The sequence below is a fragment of the Theropithecus gelada genome, chromosome 8 (genome assembly GCF_003255815.1).
Source record: "Theropithecus gelada isolate Dixy chromosome 8, Tgel_1.0, whole genome shotgun sequence".
Classification (NCBI taxonomy): Eukaryota; Metazoa; Chordata; class Mammalia; order Primates; family Cercopithecidae; genus Theropithecus; species Theropithecus gelada.
Genome location: NC_037676.1, coordinates 4,654,477 through 4,675,479, shown reverse-complemented (window position 1 = coordinate 4,675,479; position 21,003 = coordinate 4,654,477). Strand labels below are relative to the sequence as shown.

General features: G+C 46.0%; 1 protein-coding gene across 1 annotated transcript; it reads right to left on the bottom strand.

Moving 5' to 3' along the window:
* Window positions 1-14,724: 14,724 nt before the first annotated feature.
* DEFA6 (defensin alpha 6) lies at window positions 14,725-16,084 on the bottom strand. The gene is made up of 2 exons (XM_025394597.1): window positions 15,856-16,084; window positions 14,725-14,958 (listed from the first exon to the last, which is right to left on the bottom strand). Exons 1-2 carry the CDS (start codon window positions 16,046-16,048, stop codon window positions 14,849-14,851), a joined length of 303 nt encoding a protein of 100 aa, XP_025250382.1. The 5' UTR covers window positions 16,049-16,084; the 3' UTR covers window positions 14,725-14,848.
* Window positions 16,085-21,003: the final 4,919 nt, after the last annotated feature.

Genomic DNA, 21,003 nt, shown 5'->3' with positions numbered 1-21,003 from the left:
GCCTGAAAGCTGGTGCTTGGCGTGTCTGCACGAGAAATTAAGGGATCAGGATGGGAATGTCTTTATGTTAAGCCTTTTCTGCTTGAGGTGACTGCATATGACAGGGGACCCAGAGTGACAGCATAAACTGGGGTCTCCCTGCAGACTTAGATGTGTCATGGAGGCTGCGTAAGGTGGCAGAGAGCTTGAGTTGCTCCACAGCCAAACAACCCATGCTCGGTTAAGAGAATGTGAAGACCACACGCTTGGCCCAACCATGCTGGGCTGGTGTTGGATCTGCAGGCAGGTTCTGAACACAGAGTATCAGCCGCGACTCAGACTGTTCTTTTTTACATGGGGCCACCAGTCTGAATGCCTCCCCAGTGGGATCTGTGCTAAAGCCCTAGGCAGGGGAAGTAGAAGTTCCCAAATAAAAAAGGTGAGTCACAGAAGTAGGGTAAGAGGCAGGAGGCAGCTCCTGGGGTAAAACCTGCATCAGAGGGAAAAGGGCAGAGCCTCTTAGCAGGGAGCCAACCTTGCTGCCTGGGAAGACGCATCTTTTACTTTCTTGTGTATTTATCAGTCCAGGAAAACGTAAGCCCAGCCCATTCAGGGGGCTTAACGCCTTTGTTTCCTGCTGCGTCCCCAACTGAGAGAAACAGGCCTAGCACAGCAGAGATGCTCAAGACGTATTTGTTGAAGAAATGAATGAATGAATGAATGGATGCAGATTCGTTTACGCAGCAATCCCTTGTCAGGTGAGAAGGTAGAAGGTGCTGTTCTAATCCCTTCCCTCTTCACCTCTGCCTTACCAAATTCCACCTATCTTATGGGGTTTAGTGAAAATATCACCATTACCAGCTGTTTTATTTTCCCCTAAAATGGTTTTTTATCTGTTGTTGACATGTAACTTGGCCCTGGATGGTTTATGGTTTTTGTCTTATTTTGCCTCTGTTCGGTTTGGTATAAATTTGATATGAGATTGTAAGTTCTTTGAGGGAGAGGCCATGCCTTGGAATCATAGACCTCTCCAGTCACAGCGTCCTGAGGAAGGGAACTGAGGCTCAGAGAAGCGAAGCTAGACAAACGCTACAGAGCTCTTTGTGTGTTAAAGTGCTCCACCATTTCTTTCTGGGGAGACTTCTGACCTCGTCCGTAAATGCATTCTTAGCGCTCCTGCAAATGGAAGCGGGTTGGCCTTCACTGGAGGGATGTGGCCTCCGGAGATGCCTCAACTTTCTCCAGAGGATGACAGCCTTTCACGAAAGCACATCATTTCCAGTTGAACTGTGGTAAAAAGAAACCAGGCGGCATTTCAATGAGAACATAGAGCCTCTGCATCCCAGGCATCTGCTGGGGAGGTGGGGGAGGTTCCTGTTAACACCCTCCCCCAGCATTTACCACGGTTGCATCAGGAGACACGTTCTGTATAGAGGATGCTTCGTTCTTTTGGTGCTTTAAAAACTACCCCTGGGTTCAGAGCCCAGGGCGCCCACCTTTACACAGTGGAACCACCAGGAGAGATTAACTGAGAGTCTGGCACCTTATTAGGTCTGATTAGAGACATTTACCATCTACTCTCCCGGAAGCCTCTCTGGAGGCTTCATCTGTACAATAAGAACTTTGGTCTCCACAACCTATTATCTTAATCCAGACACTCTTTTCTTTGATTCCAGGTCTTTAGATAATAACTCTTTCAACCAGTTGCCAATCAGAAAATCTTTCAATCCACCTGGAAGCCCCCACTTCAAGCTGTCCCCACTTTCTGGTCCAAACCAATATATATCTTACATGTATTGATGAATGTCTGCCTGTAACTTCTATTCCCCTAAAATGTATAAGATAAAGATGTAACCCAACCACTTCTGGCACATGTTCTAAGGACCTCCTGGGGTTGTGTTGGGGGCCTTGGCCACTCATATTTGGTTCAGAATAAACCTCTTTAAATATTTATTTTAAATCCCCTGATTTAGCCAGATTGACAGGGGAACCTACAGGGAGACATTTAGACATTAGTTTTTTGTTTTGTTTTATTTTGTTTTGTTTTGTTTTGAGACAGGATCTTGCTGTGTCACCCAGGCTGGACTGCAGTGGCTCGATCATGGCTCACTGTAACCTCAACCTCCTGGGCTCAAGTCATCCTTCCACCTCAGCCTCCTGAGTAGGTGGGAGTACAGGTGTGCGATACCACACTTAGCTAATTTTTGTATTTTTTTTTGTAGAGACAGGTTTCACCATGCTGCCTGGGCTGGTCTTGAACTCCTGAACTTAAGCAATCTGCCTGCCTTTGCCTCCCAAAGTGCTGGGATTATAGTCATGAGCCACCACACCTGGTGGCAACATGAGTTTCCTTCTTTGATGTGGGTCTATGTTTTTAATGAACTGAACTGTGAGTCTACATTGAGTAACATAATGATAACCAGCCTATGAAACTCGCTGTGTGGACATTGGTGAGGACATCGTACCCAGCATTACACATTGAACAACTGGGCTTAGAGAAAATGAAGGAAGTTTCCATTCAGGAAGGAGCTAAACCAAACCGTAGTTGTAGGGGACAGTTTTGTTCTAACTGAATAGTTGAATTTCTTCGGAGCAGGCCAACACGAAAGTTATAAGAGTGAAATTTCCATGTGAGGTTCTGAGCAAAACGTTAAGTAGGAGAGACAACTATTTTCTTTGGGGGTCATGTGCCAACCTGCCCCGTGAATGGCTGGAGGGAGGACAGACTCTTGCTCTGGGGCATTTTGTATCCCTCAAGCGTAGCCGACATCCTTAATCCCAGCATGACAGATTTCCTGAATGTGGCCTCTGGACTCTTCTCCACAGCCAAGGTGAATGGGATAACAGGACTTGGACCACGTTTGCACGGGATGGAAGTCGGGCCACCAGCCTTTCTTTAGGCGTGGCAGCCTAGCTTGTCCTAGGGTGCAATAATCTCAAGACCTGGGGTCTGGACAAGGAGAATCTTTATCCGCCAAGGAATCAAATGGGCCTCAAGTTAATGATTTGGGCTTTGCCTCAACCAGAGGCTGGAATATAGAGCAGATCTGTTTGTTTTTTTTTTTAATTTTTTAATTTTTTATTTTTTTTAACAATCCCTTATGTTTATAGGATTCAATTTCAAAGAATTGAGATAGTATCTCAATTCTTCTTTGTAACAATACCCAGAGATAAGAACTACCTTAAAATTTACAGATAAAGATAATGAAGCTGAGAAAGTTTTAAGTGACTTTCTCTACACTAAGTAAGTAGCTGAGTGTGGATCTGTGCATGGGCCACTGAACATCAGCCACTGAACGTGGATCACTTACCCAAGTCTACTAGCCCTGAGGCGAAGGTCAGAGAAAGGAAGTCTTGGAAGAGATGGTGTAACAGGGTCCGTGGAGCGGGGATCTGCACATTGGGCCACGCTGCTTGCAGATGTGAGCTTGTGGGGATTTCCCCACTCTTGGGACGCTGCCTTCCTTTCCCCGGGATGCTGTGTACTGTGCATCCTCTGTCCCTGCTCACTGTGTTGCCCCCCTAATCGATCACCCTACTTTTGTGCTTTCTCCTCTCTAACCCTTTTGCCACTCAGCAACCAAAGTGATTTTTCTTTAAAATATTATTTTAGTTTAGATTCAGAGGGTACATGTGCATGTTTATTACATGGGAATATTGTGTGCTGGTGGGGATTGGGCTTCTATTGTACCCATTATCCAAAAGGTGCACATTGTACCCAATAGACACACATTTTCAACCCTCACTCCCTCCCTTCCCAATCTCCCCTGCTCTTTGGAGCCCCCAGTGTCTATTATTTCCATCAAGGTGAGTTTTCTGAGATGTAAATCGGATTACGCCATTTCCTTGCTCCTTACTCCCTCGTGACATTTCATGGTACACAGACACGGAGCATGTCCTCTCCCTTGCACTCGCCTTCTCCTCTGCAGCTGGTTGTTGCCTGCAGCTCCCTGCGCACAGCTCCTCCTTGCCACTCAGACCTCATCAACACCTTTCCTGATCATCTGGAATGAACGCATCACCTCCATGCTACTTTACTTTCTGGAATCCTCATCCTCCTGCCTCTTTGTTTCCGTGGCCAGCTTTGTGTTTCTTGGCAGTGTGGGTGGTTACCTAACATTGGATGCTGTGTTTAATTGTTTATAGTAGACACTTCTTTAATTGTTTACTATTCACCCATAAAGGCAGTGACTCCTTTTTCGGTTGGTTGCTGCTCTCTCTCACCAAAATGTAAGCTCCTTGAGGGCAGGGGCCCTGACTTTCTTGTCCATTCCTGAATTCCACATGGCTAAGGCAATTCCTGATACATGATAGAACCTCAAAAAAATGTTGTTTTTTTTTTTTTTTTTTTCAACCAATGAGAAAAAAGACAGCGTTTTGAATTGCAATGAAGAGAATAGGGAAATAAAAGCTTCAACCCAGACCTCGTCCCCGGACAGAGAAAATTCCATGTACTACATATATGGACACCAAGATGGGAACATACACCCCACCCTTCAGTGCATTAGTCCCTCCAAACCTCACCCCTCCCTTGGCCCCACATCCCTCAGAATGCAACTCAGTGTCACTTCTAGGGCCCACCTCAATCAACTTGTTCATATCCCTTTAAGCGCCTACCTGGCAATTTGGTAACTGTAGATTTCTCTGTCACCCCAACTTGAGCTCATGGAAGGCAGGGGCGGGCTTCTCCATCCCAGGGTCCCTTGCATTATCCCTGCACATCACAGGGGTTTGGGGAGCACCTGGTAAATGATGAGGAGAGCGACTGAGTGACCAGCAAAGTCTGGAGTCAACTTTTGATGCCCCAAAGTCAATAAAATAGCACAGGATGAAAAGGCCAAAATGTTTCTTCAACGGCTCCTGCAGGAAGCATTTGAGCAGAGGAAATGACATTACTCAAACAGCATTGACGTCATTTTCTATATTCTCGATGTTGTGGTGTTTGGCACTTTGATCCTGCAGGGACTGCCCATTGGGATCAGTGAGGAAAAAAAGACAGTGTTTTGAATTGCAGTTGAGAGAATAGGGAAATAAAGGCTTCAACTCAGACCCCATCCCTGGACAGAGAACATTCCCATCTACATATAGGGACACCAAGATGAGTAAACATATCTTGTCTTTCAGTGCATCGTCCCCTTCATTCTGCTACAGCCAGCAATCAACGCTCTGTGAGCACACTCACCGTCCCAGAGCCCATCCCCTAACTACCTTCTCTATCAAACTTGCACACACCAAGCAATATTTCCCCAGCCTGCCCTAAGTCACCTTAGAGCCACGTACCAGACAACCTAGAGCTCAGAGCCTGTCAAAATTATCCCAAGTATCCAATTCTTAGCTTGGGGACCTAGGAGACCTGCCCTGCCTCATCCATTCCTTGCTGTGAGAACCCCAGGAAGGCTATGGGCCATGTTCTCCCCTCTTCCTCCTGCTGCCTCCTGACCCACCCTGGTGCTTCCTGCATGGCCACACCTCCTGCTTCTGGGAATCTGTGAGCATCAGCTTCTTCCTTCATAATATCACTTCGTGTGTGTGTGTTTACCATGCCTAATTAAAACAAACCCAAGCATTTTTAGAACACAGATCCTGTTCTGATACTTTTTCGGATCCTCAAAAAAAAAAAAAAAAAAAAAAATCCAATGAGGTTATGCATTTGATATACCTAAGACGCAGTGATAAACTTGCTAGACATCTTCCTATACAAATAAGCATAAAAATGATGTACAGATCTTTACTTAGCCAAAAAAAAAAAATGTTTCTGGTGGATTTCATGCAAGATGATGGAAAAAGAAAATGATGATTATGGTTCAAAATGTTCTAGGTTCTTAGAGTTCCAAGTACAGGGGAAAAAAGAAAGAGAAAAAAGTATTTAAAACAAAAAGAAAAAAATTTAAAAAATAAACAGAAAATAACAAAATGTTCTTGCTAGCTTCTCAGAGTTCAAAGTAGAAGAAAAAAAGAGAGAAAAATGTAGTTAAAACAAAAAGAAAAAATTAAAAAAAGAAACAAAAAGAAAATAACAACATTTTCTTGCTACAAAAGGAAAAAAAGACAGTCAAGGGGCCTGACAATGTCCAGGGAGGAGAGAGGCGCAATCTGCTCCCACTCTGGAGTCCTGTGTATGTTTGTCCACGTGAGTCCTCATAGCAGACCAGTCAGAGAAAAAAGTCAACTTGCATCACTTTCCAGAATTAATCGTTTCATTTTTCTTAAGTTCAATTAAACTGTTTTTTTTCTTAATGGGAGAGTGTCCTAGTTTTCCCCTTTCATTCTTTGAGAGGTAACCATGTCCTCCCTGAAGCAGCAGAAATCTCTGTTGGCTGCTCCTATCTGAAAGGAAATATAGTCCCTCTCCCTTTCAGGAGAATTTATACTTTATCCACTAACGATGCAGATATTACTTACATTCCTACAGTGCTTTAAAATGATGACGAGCTTTCAAGTCCATTTTGTCATCTAATTCCTCCAGTAAGCAGTGATATAGGCAGAGTAGAGAATGTTTATACCCATTTTACAGATGGAGCTCGAAGATGAGGTAGAAGGCTGATACTTGGAGATAAGGACACTTCTTTTCCCAGAAACTTGACCAGGATCAGCTGGCTAGAAAGTGGTAGAGCGGAAACAAGAAACCCAAGGCAGCAGGGCTCAGCCCCTCATCAGTGGCTAGTTTCAACATGTAATAGTTTCATTTTGGCTGGGTGCGATGGCTCATGCCTGTAATTCATCACTTTGGGAGGCCGAAGCGGGCGGATTGCTTGAGGTCAGGAGTTTGAGACCAACCTGGCCAACATGGTGAAACCTTGTCCCTACTAAAATTACAAAAATTAGCCGGGCGTGGTGGCACACGCCTATAGTCCTAGCTACTCAGAAGGCTGGAGCAGGAGAATCGCTTGAACCTGAGAAGGAGAGGTTTCAGTGAGCTGAGGTCGTGCCATTGCACTCTAGCCTGGGCAAGAGAGTGAGACTCCCTCTCAGAAAAATAGGTTTGTTTGAATTATCTTTCTGTGAAAGGGATAGGTTCTGGTTCCCACACTTCCTGTGCACCGATCTTATTTGATAGAACAAAATTTGAATGTGCTACCTACATCATAGACTGTTCAGTGATGCAAAGAAAGATAGATAAGTAGATGGACGGATAGATTATGAATATAGATAGATAGGCATAGAGCTAGAGATAGAGATATCTTCCTCCTATCTGCTCACTATGCCAGGGTATCCTTGAAGCATTTGTTAACTTAACAGAGCCACAGCATAGGAGAAACTTGGGTCTCGAATGACTGCATGGAGCAAAGTCTGCCCTTGAGTAAGTGCCCCAACACTCTGGACCCTGCTGCCTCCACTCGGGCTGAAGAATTCAAGAAAACCCACCTGTCTGTTATATCCCTTCCCTCCAGAGAGATCAGAGTATTCGTAATCTCATTATTTATTTTGACTTTGATAGGTTACTTTGTTGTAAAACAACTCTTGATGTTATTAAGGCGAGATAGTCCCAAGATTGTTTCTTCTCACTGTATAAGAAAAGCAACTAGGGCAGAAATAACCAAATCAAAAAGTGCATTAAAAACAGGTGGCTGTGGGTGTCCTATTATCTTTTGCTTGTGTTGATTAAATTTAGTGTTTGCAGATAACATAAAGAGATACTCAGTTCAATTTGACTTTCGGAGAAATTACAATTTTTATTAGTATAATTTTTATTAGTACAATTTTATTAGTACAATTTTATTAGTACAAATTTATTAGTACAATTTTATTAGTACAATTTTTATTAGTACAACTATTTTTATTAGTACAATTATTTCCAAATATTGCAAATATCAGAGCAAATAACCCCCAACTCATAGTGATTCAATACAATAAAGGTTTATTTATCACTCATGGAATAGGCTGCAGGATGGCGGGCATTGAGGCACTCATGTGGGGGCAGTCTTTGCTCCATGCAGTCATTCAAGACCCAAGTTTCTTCTGTGCTGTGGCTCTGTTAAGTTCAACAAATGCTTTGAGAATACCCTGGCATAGTGAGCAGATAGGAGGAGGATCGATCTCTCTCTCTCTCTATCTCTCTCTCTCTCCTCCATCTCCACCTCCACCTCCACCTCCACCTCTATCTCCATCTCCATTACTCTCTCTCTCTCTCTCCCCCTCCATCTCTACCTCCACCTCCATCTCCATCTCCACCTCCACCTCCACCTCCACCTCCACCTCCACCTCCACCTCCACCTCCACCTCCATCTCCATCTCCATCTTCATCTGTATCTCTATCTCTATCTCTGTTTCTATCTCTATCTCTATCAGATCTGTATCTAAAATCTCTCTCTCTCTTTCTCTCTCTCTCTATCTATCTTTGTATCACTGAACAACCTGTGACACAGGTAGCACATTGAAATTTTGTTTCATCCAATAAGATTGATGCACATGAAATGCAGGAACCAGAATCTATTTGTTTTATGGAAAAATAATTGAAAAGAAACCATTATTTGTTGAAAATGGCTACTGATGAGGGGTTAAAGATGAAATCTAAAAATACAGTGTCATTTTATTTTGTATAAAAGTTAAAGAACATTCTGAGTTTGCTGAAGGTTTTTACTTTTTCTTTTATTTTTGCAGATACATCTGAGACTATTTTGTTTCGATGTGTTGTTGAAACAAAGCATAGAAATTATTCAGATATGTAGTATTTCCTGCCAGTAGCTTTGTCATCAATCTGACTGAGATACATCACCAAGCAAAAGCAAACTTTAAATATGAAATAGGCAGTCTTCATTCAAAATATTTATAGGCATTTAATATGGATAACCACTATTTCACTCATAACTTTTTCTTAATTATAATTGAGGAAGAACATACAGTAAGTTACAAAGAGAACAGTGATTCTCTGTTTCATGACTCTCAGCACACTAGCATTAAACAGCAGGTACAGAGATTTTTTTTTTTTCTCTGTATCATGTTTTGTTCTGGTTATATTTATCAGCATGTAATTTTGTGTTTATTGAAACAAATAATAAAAATAGAACTAATAATATGTATGCCTTAAAAAATTTACAGCTTGGCACAAGAAAAAATGGAAAGAAAGGAAGAGAAAAAGGTCTTTCCCTAGAGAATATGTGGGAGGGAAGACGGAGTGGGTGCTGCCCGGTGGATGTGTGGCGGAACCTTTTTGCCAGCTTCTTTCCCTTGGGCCTTGGGCCCCCTTGTTTTCTCTGAAAGTGCTTTCTCTTTAGCCGGGACTTTGGTAGCATGAGCGGAACCCCTAGGTAGGTGTTCCTGGAAACCTCGCTGTCCAGGGGCTTGGGGACACGCCGGGACACGCCGCCACCCTCTAGTGGTAGAATAGAGACGCACTCCACCACCAGGGGGTCTCCTCTCTGTCATTGTTTTCCAACCTCAGGAACTCGTATCCCAGCCTGGCACTCTCGGTGGCTCAGGCGTGTAATCCCAGCACTTTGGGAGGCTGAGGCGGTTGGATCACTTGAGGTCAGGAGTTTGAGACCAGCCTGGTCAACATGATGAAACCCTGTCTCTACTAAAAACAGAAAAATTAGCCAGGCGTGGTGGCAGGTGCCTGTAATCCCAGCAACTCTGGAGGCTGAGGCAGGAGAATCGCTTGAACCTGGGAGACGGAGGTTGCAGTGAACTGATATCACGCCACTGTAGTCCAGCCTAGGCAATGGAGTGAGACGCTGTCTCAAAAACAAACAAACAAACAACAACAACAACAAAACCTCATGTCTCTTTTGGATAACATGAAAACCCCACACTTATACCCCCTTCCCTGACCCAGAGATTCTTAGGGGTGTCTGTTTGAGAATCACTGAATTTGTTGCACAATTTTGACAGCTAAGATTTGGTGTAATCGTTGTTGAGGCTTGTAATACAAAAAGCAAAAGTTTCTTTGTCTCTTTTACTTGTCAAATACAGATTATAATACTGTAACCCTGAATATGTGTACCTCTATTCAACAGTTACCCTCACCCCAGTGTTCCCCACACGCACTCCTGGTTGCTAAGCGTTGCTTTGGTGCATGTTGAAGATCCCGGTAACTTCGAGCTCTCTTTATTCTGAATTGCGTGTCTACCAAAGGGAGTGACCTGGGTTCCAGTGAAGTGGTTTCCACTACACCTGCTCCTTTCACTTCCTCTCCTGCCCTGTCCTCCCCTTACTCACCTCTTTCAATTTCTCCTTAGCCTGCCTTGCCTTTAGCAGGGGAAGAATGGTGAGAATAGAGAGAATCCAGTCCTGAGCATGGTGGACCCAGATTCTGGGCAGGTTACCTGTGCCATGCCCTTGTTCTACGCATTGGCTTGTGTAGGGAGGTGAGCACTGAGGAAAGACAGATGTGTTCACTCTGCCCAGGTGAGCTCTGGGATGGGGCTCCCTAGGAGGGATCGTAGGGAGGGACGTCCAAGCTACTATTCAGCATTGGCCAGTTGGGCTTCAGAGACATCCCGACATCTTTGCCTTGTCCTGTGGTCTCCACAGAAACAGTGTTGGGGCTCCCCCGAGTTGCTGCAATTCCACAAGTGGGGAGCTCCCCTCACATCTCTCTGGTTCCTCAGCCAACCCTCCTCTCCAGCTGCCGGGGCCCCATCCGCCTGACGCTTGGACCGTGCTGCATGTTTCTCAGCTTCTGTCCACCTCTCCCGTCTGGCTGTCCGTGTGTGTGTGGCGTTCTCAGTTATGGCGGGGTTTCCGGGCCACGTGGTTCGTGCTGTTTGAGCCATCCTCAGCTAGGGCCTGTGCCATGTCTCTAGGGAAAGGGGCTGGTGTGAGGCCTGGAGAACTTTCAGGGCTGTCTTGCATGGGGGAGTGTCTACAAGGTTTAGGAGCCGGGATAAAGGTAGTTCTTGCAGAGCCTGGACAGCTACAGCCCACTCTGGGGGGCCATGGAGAACTACCTGAGAGGTCTCCTCCCCATCATTTGCTCAGGTTACCTGTTAGTCAGGGTTCTCCAGAGAAGCAGAACAAATTCCTTTACTGTGTGGGGTGTGGTGAGCCCCATACCTGATGGGGAGGCCAGCAGGCTGGAGACCTGGGGAGAAGCTGCAGGCCAGTCCCGAGGCCGCCTGCTGGCAGAACTCCCTCTTGCTCTGGGGAAGTCAGTCTTTGTTCCATTCATGTCCCCTCCTCATTGTGGAAGACCATCTGCTTTACCAATTTAAATATTTATCTCATAGTCCACCAATTTAAATATTTATCACATCCGAAAACAACCTTACAGAAACATCCAGAATACTGTTTGTCCAACTGCCCAGGAACCATGGCCCAGGCATAACATCAACCATCACAAGGCATTTCTCAGGTTTGCGTGTTCTCTGGCATCTGACCCCAAAGCCACATTCTCCTTGTCCTCAAGGATGGGTTTCTGGCCCTTAGCAACTTTGAGACAGATTTGAGGCATTTGAGGTTCCTTGGAAGGGCCAGTCATGCCCTGGTACTCTGTGTCCTGGGGGCCCTGGTGCTGAGCATGGTCATCAGGCTGGTTCACACTCAATGACGGCAGCACCCTCACCAACCTCACATAAAGCAGGAATATTTAGCCCTGTCTCAAGGGTTTGCGTGGGGAAGGAAATGATGGGGAGCTGGGTGGGTCTTTTCACATGGGGAAGCATTGGGCTCACATTCTGGATTACGATGATCCTATCCTTTTTCAGAGAGCATTTTCTGTCTTTGCTTATTGCCAGGGTCTGGTCCTGGGGAAAGAAGCAGTTTGGGGCTCTGGTGAGAAGGCACAGGGGCTCCCCCAGAAGCAAGGACAGAGAGAGCACAGCTGTGCTTATTCAGATGTACTCAGCAGGCTGGGATGTCTGCCGCCTGGGGCTCCTGCGCCTTTCTCTTTGATGTGACCTCTACCTCTCCCTCACCATCCAGGCTGTCCTGGAGCAAACTCCAGGTGGTCACCTTTAGCTGTGTCTCTGGGCAGACAAGTCTAGACAAGACACCACTTTCTCCTCCACTCCTGTTTCCTGAGTGTACCTAGGTAACTACACTAGGTCCTCCCCCAGACACCTGCTCCATTAGTGACTAGTGGCCATCCTCACACTCACGGTGAGCAAGGAAGTGGTACCAGCTGGGATCCTTCTTCTCAAGCCACACCTAGCTGAGAAGGCTGAAGCAGGCACCGCAGCCGGTCCTGTGGACTTGAACTGCTCCGCTGCTGCAGGCATGTCCTGCCAGGTGGAACAAAAGCAAGAACACACTTCACATGCACAGTGCACACTAGAACGCTATTTAATTCTGAGGGGAATTGGACAACCCTTGACTCCCTCCTCCCTCTGACTTACTTGTTAATTTTCTAGATCTCATGGACTTTTAAAATAAAGTTTACGTTTTATATTTTACAATTTGTATTGAAGAATAATTTGCATAGAGTGAAAAGCACCAATCTTGGGAGTTCAGCCAGGTATGTTTTGGTGAGTGTGTTCACCTGTATGATGCCAGTCCGCACTGTGGCATGGAGCATTCCCGTCCAGCCCCAGACTACACCTTCCCTTCCCTGCCTCCTCTCCTGATCCGCTGCACTGCATTCCCTACACAGCAGACAGAGTGGGAACCATGCCGTTCTTCTAAGGAACATCCTCCAGTGACTTCATTGCACTGAGAAGCCCCTCCTGACCCTCGAGAGCTGCTGTGCTCTGGGCCCTCCTACAGCTCTGACTGGTCCCGCAGCCCCCAGTCACTGGCCTTCTTCCTGGCTCCGAGCACAAACTCCATCTTAGCACCTCAGGGCCTTTGCATTCGCTCCCCTGCCTCTCTCTCTGGAATTCTGCCCCTGAGATCTGCATGAGTTGAGCCCTTTCATCATCTGGGTCTCAGGTCAGGATTGCTGACCAAGACTCTCTCCTTGACCAAACTTTAGCCAGGCTCCTCTGAGCCACCTTTTCAACTAGGCCTGGACCTTGGTCCTGTCTGTCTTTGGTCTGCCCAGCCCCATCTTAGCAAAGAATCCTGCTAGGCCACCCCCCACTTGCTAGGCCACCCCCCTACTTGCTAGGCCACCCCTCTACTTGCAGGGTCACCCCCCTACTTGCAAGGTCACCTCTCCACTTGCTAGTTCACCCCCCACTTGCTAGGTCACCCCCACTTGCTAGGTCACCCCTACTTGTTAGGTCACCTCCACTTGCTAGGTCACCCCCACTTACTAGGTCACCCCCACTTGCTAGTTCACTCCCCATTACTAGGTCACCCCCACTTGCTAGGTCACCCCCACTTGCTAGGTTATCCTCACTAGGTCACCCCCACTTGCTAGGTTATCCCCACTTACTAGGTCACCCCCACTTGCTAGTTCACTCCCCACTTACTAGGTCACCCCCACTTACTAGGTCACCCCCACTTGCTAGGTTACCCGCACTTACTAGGTCACCCCCACTTACTAGGTCACTCTCACTTGCTAGGTCACTCCCCACTTGCTAGGTCACCCCCCACTTACTAGGTCACCCCCCACCTTTGCTATCTGACTGTGTTATATATTCCCCACCTTTGATGTCTAAGTCTCTGACCGCCTTTATCAGGAGTCCTGTTAGGTCCCATAGTCAGGTTTTGAGGCAGCTGCCACAAGGTTACGGAGGAGGAAATGAAGGCTCCGTTTTTGTGCTAGATTTGTCAAGTCCATTCGGGTAGAAAGCAGCAAAGTCAGGCTTGGAAATGGGTTTTGTGACTCCATGTTTCTCCTCCTTCAGTCTTGCCTTGGAGAATCATTCCCTCCATGTCTTCTCTCTGCGTTTTAGAGAACTGGAAAATAGGCCACTTTAACATGGCGTCTCCTATAAAGAGGTAAGAAGACCCAACAGAATGTCAGAAGAAATGGGAGTCTGGCCAGACCTCTGGATGAATGTCAGGGTTGTTGTTATACCTGGGACCATCTGTTGTCACCCCCTTGTCTCTGCACATAGTGACAAGGGACAAGGCAAAGAGAGAGGGCCTGTGTTCTTGTAGATGTGTGGTGTGCATGAGGAAGCAGAATGGGTGGTGAAGGATGACTGGCCTTGGCTGTGGGCTCACCCTAGTGGGACATTAGGTTGGCAAGGTTCTGGCCAGAGTCAGAAGGGCCAGGACCCCAGGCTCATTCCTCCTGTGTTTGTATCCCATGCAAACCAAAAATAAAATTCTAAGCCCTCCAACCAACTGAATGGACCCCTCCTCTCAGCCAAAGGCATTCCAACCTTAACCTCAAACACTAGTTCAGGCCATGATGGGATGTGGGGATCAGGAATGCCTCATTATACCCTCCTTCCATTGGAATTCAGGCACGGCTGGCCAGCATTAACATTAAAACAGCGTGCTTATGGCCAGGTGTGGTGGCTCATGCCTGTAATCCCAGCACTTTGGGAAGTCAAGGTGGGTGGATCACTTGAGGTCTCAGGAGTTCGAGACCAGCCTGGTCAACATAGTGAAACCCTGTCTCTACTAAAAATACAAAAATTAGCTGGGCATGGTGGCGCACACCTGTAATCCCAGCTACTCGGGAGGCTGAGGCAGGATAATTTTTTGAACCCAGGAGGTAGAGGTTGCAGTGAGCCAAGATCGTGCCACTGCACTGCAGCCTGGGCAATAGAGCAAGACTCCATCTCAGAAAGCAAAAAACAAAAAACAAAAACGCAAATCCTCTCTTCTCTCAACATCCTCTCTACCATTTCTCTGGTGTACATAGAAAACTCTTTTGAAGAGTTAGTGTTTTGAGAGAAGACTTGGGTTTTTTGTTTTTGCATTTGAAGATCCTGAATTATCAAACATCAGAAAAGCACAAGCACAGAGAACTTGCTGAAAGGACTTTATTTGAGATGAGGAAACAAAGTTGATGACAAAGTATAGGGCATAAAACAGTTTCCTTCTAGGTCATAAAGCAAATTATGAATACATTTCTCTCTGTTCTCATCCCTCAGAGGCAGCAGAATCTGTTGCTAACACCCATGACAGTGCAGGTCCCATAGGAATATTCTGTTGAATAACAGGACCTTCTGCAATTGCAAGTGAAACTCCTTGTTGAGCCTGGGGACAGAGAGAGACAGAGCATCAGACATTGAGTACCAGGGTCAGCAGCGGGCAGTAAAAAGAATCTTCGGGAAGTTGCATGCTTGCTGACATGTAATGCTGGCTGCATTACAGCCAATAGCATGATCGCACAATCAATAGGAATAAATATGCAGAGCAGTGTTGGTGGCACACAGGATTAGAGACCCATTCTGATATGCTGCACTTATCTGCTGCTGACCTGTCACACACATGTCTGAATGCACATGTATGACTGTCTCCAGCTTCCAACGGTTCCTCTAAAAGTCAGATTAAAAAACATTCCTTTAGCAGCTGGATGTGGTGGCTTACACCTGTAATCCCAGCACTTTGGGAGGCCAAGGTGGGTGTATCACAAGGTCAGGAGTTCAAGACTAGCCTGGCCAAGATGGCGAAACCCTGTCTCTACTAAAAAAATTACAAAATTTAGTCAGGTGTGGTGGCTGGTGCCTATAATCCTAGCGACTTGGGAGGCTGAGGCAGATAATTGCTTGAACCCAGGAGGCGGAGGTTGCAGTGAGCTGAGATAGTGCCACTGCACTCCAGCCTGGGCGACAGAGTGAGACTCCATCAAACAAAACAAAACAAAACATTTCTTTAAAATTAGGCTCTCTTCCTTGAAGTAGAGACTCCTCAATATATTTCTACATAGCAAAAAATTAGAAAATTTCATAGACTTGTCATAGAATTAAAAAAATCTTTAGAGAAAAGTCATTTCTTGAATATCACTGATTCTTCCTTTTCAGTACAAACATGAAGTAATTCAGGCCTGGGGAGGTGATCACCTAAGAGAAAGAGCCAGCCGTTGGGTCTAATTCTAGACATGCTTGGTTTCCCTCTCTACACTCCTAGCTCTGCAATGCTGGTGTCTCTTACCCAAAGCTCTAATACGTGAGTTTGCATCCGCTGCGAAGGAGATGGTGAAGTCCTGGTTATCTTCCCCACGCTGCTCCTGGGCATCAGCCTCATAAGCGCTTGCCTGGAGTGGCTCATCCTCAGCTTGGAGTGGCTCAGCCTGGGCCTGGAGGGCCACCAGGAGAACAGCAGCAAGGAAGGTGAGGGTTCTCATGGCTAGGGTCACCTGGAGGAGAGAGAGTAGGAGCAGATGTGTGGGGAGTGAGGAGCCAGCCTGGATTTATAGGTCTGCTGGGAGAAGGCTCAGAGACAGATGCTGCAGTGAGTTGGGGTGTGCATGTAATTGGGGAGCAGAAGAGCTACCCTTGCCCTCCAGGTCCCTTTGATGCTCCTTTGTTCTCCAATCTTCATTGTAGTGTGAGGCTGTTCACTGAGTGTCTGTTCTGGTCCCAGCTGATAGTGATGATAAGAACAGTGCTACACTTTCCTGTTTTCCATCTGCTGGAATATTTACTTCTTAATATTCAAAAAAGAAAAGAACAGTGCTTTCATTGAATAAGTTCAGGAATCAAATGCCTTTTATTTTCTGAAGGTGGAGCTGGCCACTCTCTGGAGGTCTAGACCTTGAGGCCAGAGCTGGATTCCATTAGAGTAGAGGGCTAATTCATTTCAGGATTCAGAGGGGCATTTCTGCCCTCATGAAGGAGGCTTTGAGATTATGGGGTGAGTAGGCTCTTGTGGGTCACAGTGTGGAGAAGACAATGACCTTATCAGCTTATAGGGGAGATGAGCTCTGTGGGATACTAGGTAAAGAGTTAGTAAAACTAAAGCCAAGAGACAGATTTATTTCAAGAAACCAATGTGATCTGAACGTATCAAGTAAAATACGTACTAGGTATTTCTCTCCACTTTGAGAAATATCGAAACAATTGACATGCCCACAACCCCCCTCTGAAATTTTATTTTATTTTTTATTTTAGAAAACTTTAAATCACCCACAAGGAATATTCAAAGGGTAGAAGGAGTAATGAGCCTCTATCCCTGCCCCAGCCCTGCAGCTCTGCTCCAGAAAATCTCCCCTTAAAAATTAAACACATTGGTTTGCACTTTGTTTTTTCCCCCTAATGCTGTAATTTGAATACTTTGTGGCTCAAAACACATAGAACTCTACGATTGTTTTCATAGTCTCTTGTTTCTGGTCTTCTATTCAGATGTTTTATCCATTTTGAGTTAAGTTTTGTGTATGGCATAAGAGAAGGGTCCAGTTTTATTGTTTTGCATGTGGAAATTGTATTCCCACCACCATTTATTGAAGAGACTCTCCTGTCCCCATTGTGTCTTCTTGATGCCCTTGTCAAAAATTACTTGACCATATGTGTTTGGATTTATTTCTGGACTCTCAATTTTATTTCACTGGTATGTGTCTGGTTTTATGCCAATACCATGTTGTTTTGATTACTATAGCTTTGTAATATAATTTAAAACCAGGAATTGGGAGATCTTCAACTTTTTTTTTTTCCTCAGAATTGTTTTGGCTATTTGGGTTCTTTTAGCATTTCATACAAATTTTAGTTTTTTGTTTTTTTTTTTTTTTAATTTCTCTGAAGAATGCCATGGGGATTTTGATAGGAATTTTGCTGAATCTGTGTATTGGTTTGTTGGGGATAGACATCTTAACAATCTTAATTCTTCCAATTTTCAGCCCAGGATATCTTTCCATTTATTTTTACATTCTTTAATTTCTTTCACTATTTTTTTTTTTCATTTTCAGTGTGTAGATCTTTCACCTCCTTGTTTCTTCCTAGGTGTTTTATTTTTTGATGCTGTTATTAATGGAATTGTTTTCTTGATTTTTGTTTCACTTTTGTTAGGGAATCTTTGGGCATTTAAAAAAATGCATTTGTTTTGTATTTATTTGAATTTTGCCTTCATTTACCTAGTAGGAGATGACCATTTAACTAAGATCTAAATTTCTAATTAAACTTTCCCTCTCCAACCCAACCTGTAATTGTCCATTGTGAGTTATAGCTGTCAATGCCTCTTTCCCCAGTAGTTCATGGGAAAGGCAATAATTACTCTATCACCTGGAAATCTTACCCTACAGCTGTTACTCAGACACCCTGATCTAGCTAAGAGGACAAGATACTTCTGTAAAGAAGTGATCTAATTTGTCTTGACTTAAAGGAACATTTTGGAATTCTATACTCTATCTTTGGAAACTAAGAAGTGTTCCCAGCCTGTTTTAATTGAAATAGAAGATAACACAGACCAATCCCCATGGGCACTGGTAAATATTTAGACAGATGGGGAGCAGGAAGGCTTATCAGGATCCATATTAGAGCTTGTGAAGTCACCACAGGCACCACGCCAATAGACAGAACGCCTGGAAGTAAACAGAACTTCTAGAGCAGTAGAATATCGAAGGGTGTCAGGGACAAGGGAACTTCATGTGGTTCCTTTCCCTCTCTCTACTTACCTTCCTGCCCCTAGTGTCACATACATGCAAATATTGAAGAACAAGCTCTATTTTAAAGAGCCCATTACTCTAGGATCCAGCTTTCAGTGCTCATGCACAAAATTGAGGCAGGTATATCTCCCCCTTGTTTAGTCATCAGGCTCCTGCAAGAGAAGTAACCTCCCTACTATGATCCGCAGTCAAGAGGACCTTATCTCTGCTAACTGCCTTTCTTGAGTTAACCCCACCTCACTCCCACATGGAAGCCCTAATAAGAACCGAGCATCTTGGAGATGCCACCTAGATACAGTTGACTTAGGCCAAGGGCTTTCTCTCTTCTCCTCAGTGGCTCCAGCATGCCTCCACACTGAGATGTCATCACACATCAGACACTGATCTAGCAGAGCCCACACTATCTTCCAGTAGAGAAGGACCTGCCCTTACAGAGAATTGGGCGGGCAGCACTGCAGTAGCACCTTAAGGACAGCAGGTGGCACTCCTGCCCTTAAATAGTAATTTACCCAAGAGGGACTTTAAATGGGAGTGCTGTAAATTGCTGTTCAGCAAACACATTGCTTTCTTCTCTACCCCAAAGTGTACATATTACAACATTAGTTCAGGGGGGCACAGAATACACTGCTGCTGTCTCCGTGTCAGTAGTAGCTGCTGGCCCTGGAAGGCTGGCCTGCCTGTCTCTAACGTAGTGTCCTGATGTCGTTTCCTACTATGCTGGCCGTGGAGCTGAGGACCTGAGTCTGGGGCCCTCTACTCTTCCTCCTGGGTGGCAATGCTCCTGTCCCTGCCTCCTTCCTAGTCTGTGGTGGGGACTCGACAGCCAGGGCAGGTCAGGTTCTCGGTCTGTGCTGAGGTCTCACCTGGGCCTTGACCTCCATCTCCCCCAGGTGGCTCCCAAACCCCAATTAGAACAGAGTGAGTCTGTATCTTGTGGTCCCTTTCACCTTTCTTTCTTGGCTGCACCAGAACCTTGGCAGAACTCAATGGTTTCAGCAAAAAAACCGGTGCTACATCTAAAAGTCTTTGCAACACTTTCAATTTCACCCCCACCCACCCCGCCCCCAGCACAGTGTCCTGGACTTGCCACCAGTGTCAACTCTGAGTGTGGACACAACTTAAACTGTTTCTTCATCCACATGCAGTTGAACTTTCAGACCCTCAACAAGAACCTGACACCTTCAAGCTGGGGCAAATATTCTGGGGAAGCTGTGGGAGGGGGTGCAGGTGTGGGTGTGAGAGGAGAGAGGCCTCCAGCAGCAGCAAGGATATTCCCACACACCCTGAGGCTGTCTGTGACCGCAGCAGACACAGTGAGTGTGGACCTTGGGCAGGGCCCTGGGACATGGTTTTGACCCGGTGTGGAAGGGCAGTCGTGGAACTCAGTGTGCGGGTTAGCGTGGGGTAGGGTGGGGCTGCATGGGAGTGAGCTCTGACGACCGTCCATCTCTCAGCTCCTGAGAGTGCACTGCCCTGTCCCTCCCCTCAGCCTTCTGTCCACCTCCCTGCAGGGAGGGTCCTGGTGCTGCCTGTGCCACACAGCCACTCCGGGGCCTGCAGATCCAGCTGGGACAGGTAGGAGCTCCAAGTCCCCTGCCCTTTGTCCGCCTTTCCCAGCCACTTCTCACAAGCTATCTATGTGTCTGGTGTTGTTGCCTGCAGCAATTTTTACAAATGACTATGAAAGAATAAGTCTCTTGGGCTGTTTTAAAATGTGGTCCCACTTCTTGGACTCTTCTCCCACAGAAAGGGAGGTTTACTTCTTTCCTGTTGGATCTAGGTTGGGTGACATCTTCACCAGCAGAATACACCTGGCTTAGCCCCATGCCGTTTGCTGGGCCCAGGTGCTAAGAAACTGATATTTTTCACTCCCTCAGTCTTGGATGGTGCTGTATTCTGAATATTTTTGTTCCTCTGAAATTCATATATTGAAATATTAAACCGCCAGGTGATAGCATTAACACGTGGTGCCTTTGGGGAGGTGAGTAGGTCCGGAGGGCACCTCATGAATAGGATTAGTGCCCTTACAGAAGAGGCCCCAGAGAGCTCCTTCATTCCTTCCATCAGGTGAGGACACAGTGAGGAGGTGCCATCTATGAACGAAAAAGCTGGTCCTCACCAGACACCAAGTCTGCTGCCACCTTGATTTGGACTTCTCAACCTCTAGAACACTGAAAAATATATCTGTTGTTCATAAGCAACTCCGTTTATGGTATTTTTTTAAATAGCAGCTCAGATGGACTAAGAGGGCTGGTCACTTGGGGGCCCAGATGCCATGCTTTGAGGAAGCCTCAGCGTCGCACAGGAAGATGAGCTGAATGCACTTGCAAGGGTGAGCTAGAGAACACAGCACAGCCAGCTTTCTGGGAAAAACCAAAACCCTGATTTACAGTGTTTGTAAATTTCTGTGGTTAGAATCCTCCCAGCTATGGATAGTTCTAAAAGTGTCACACAAACCACTTCTCTCATGAGCTGGCATGATCTGGCCCCGGCACATCACAAGGTCCCATCCCTCAGCCCCATGAGAGCTCCCAGTTAAGCCAGCACTGCCTGCACCTGTGTGCGAGTGGCTCAGCCCTGAGGTCTTCAGATCCCAGCAGAACCTCTCCTCTGATGCCCGTGGAAGGAACCGGGCCCCAGTTGCCAATGTATATGAATGAAGACCTGATCATGCTGTTTCAATCCACTATGTTTGGGGCGTC

Bases quoted from the DNA above. Each gene is read 5' to 3' on its own strand.
- DEFA6 (XM_025394597.1), bottom strand. From the start codon at position 16,048: ATGAGAACCCTCACCTTCCTTGCTGCTGTTCTCCTGGTGGCCCTCCAG. The intron at 14,959-15,855 runs GTAAGAGACACC...CTCTGTCCCCAG, and splicing joins CTCACGTATTAGAGCTTTGG to GCTCAACAAGGAGTTTCACT.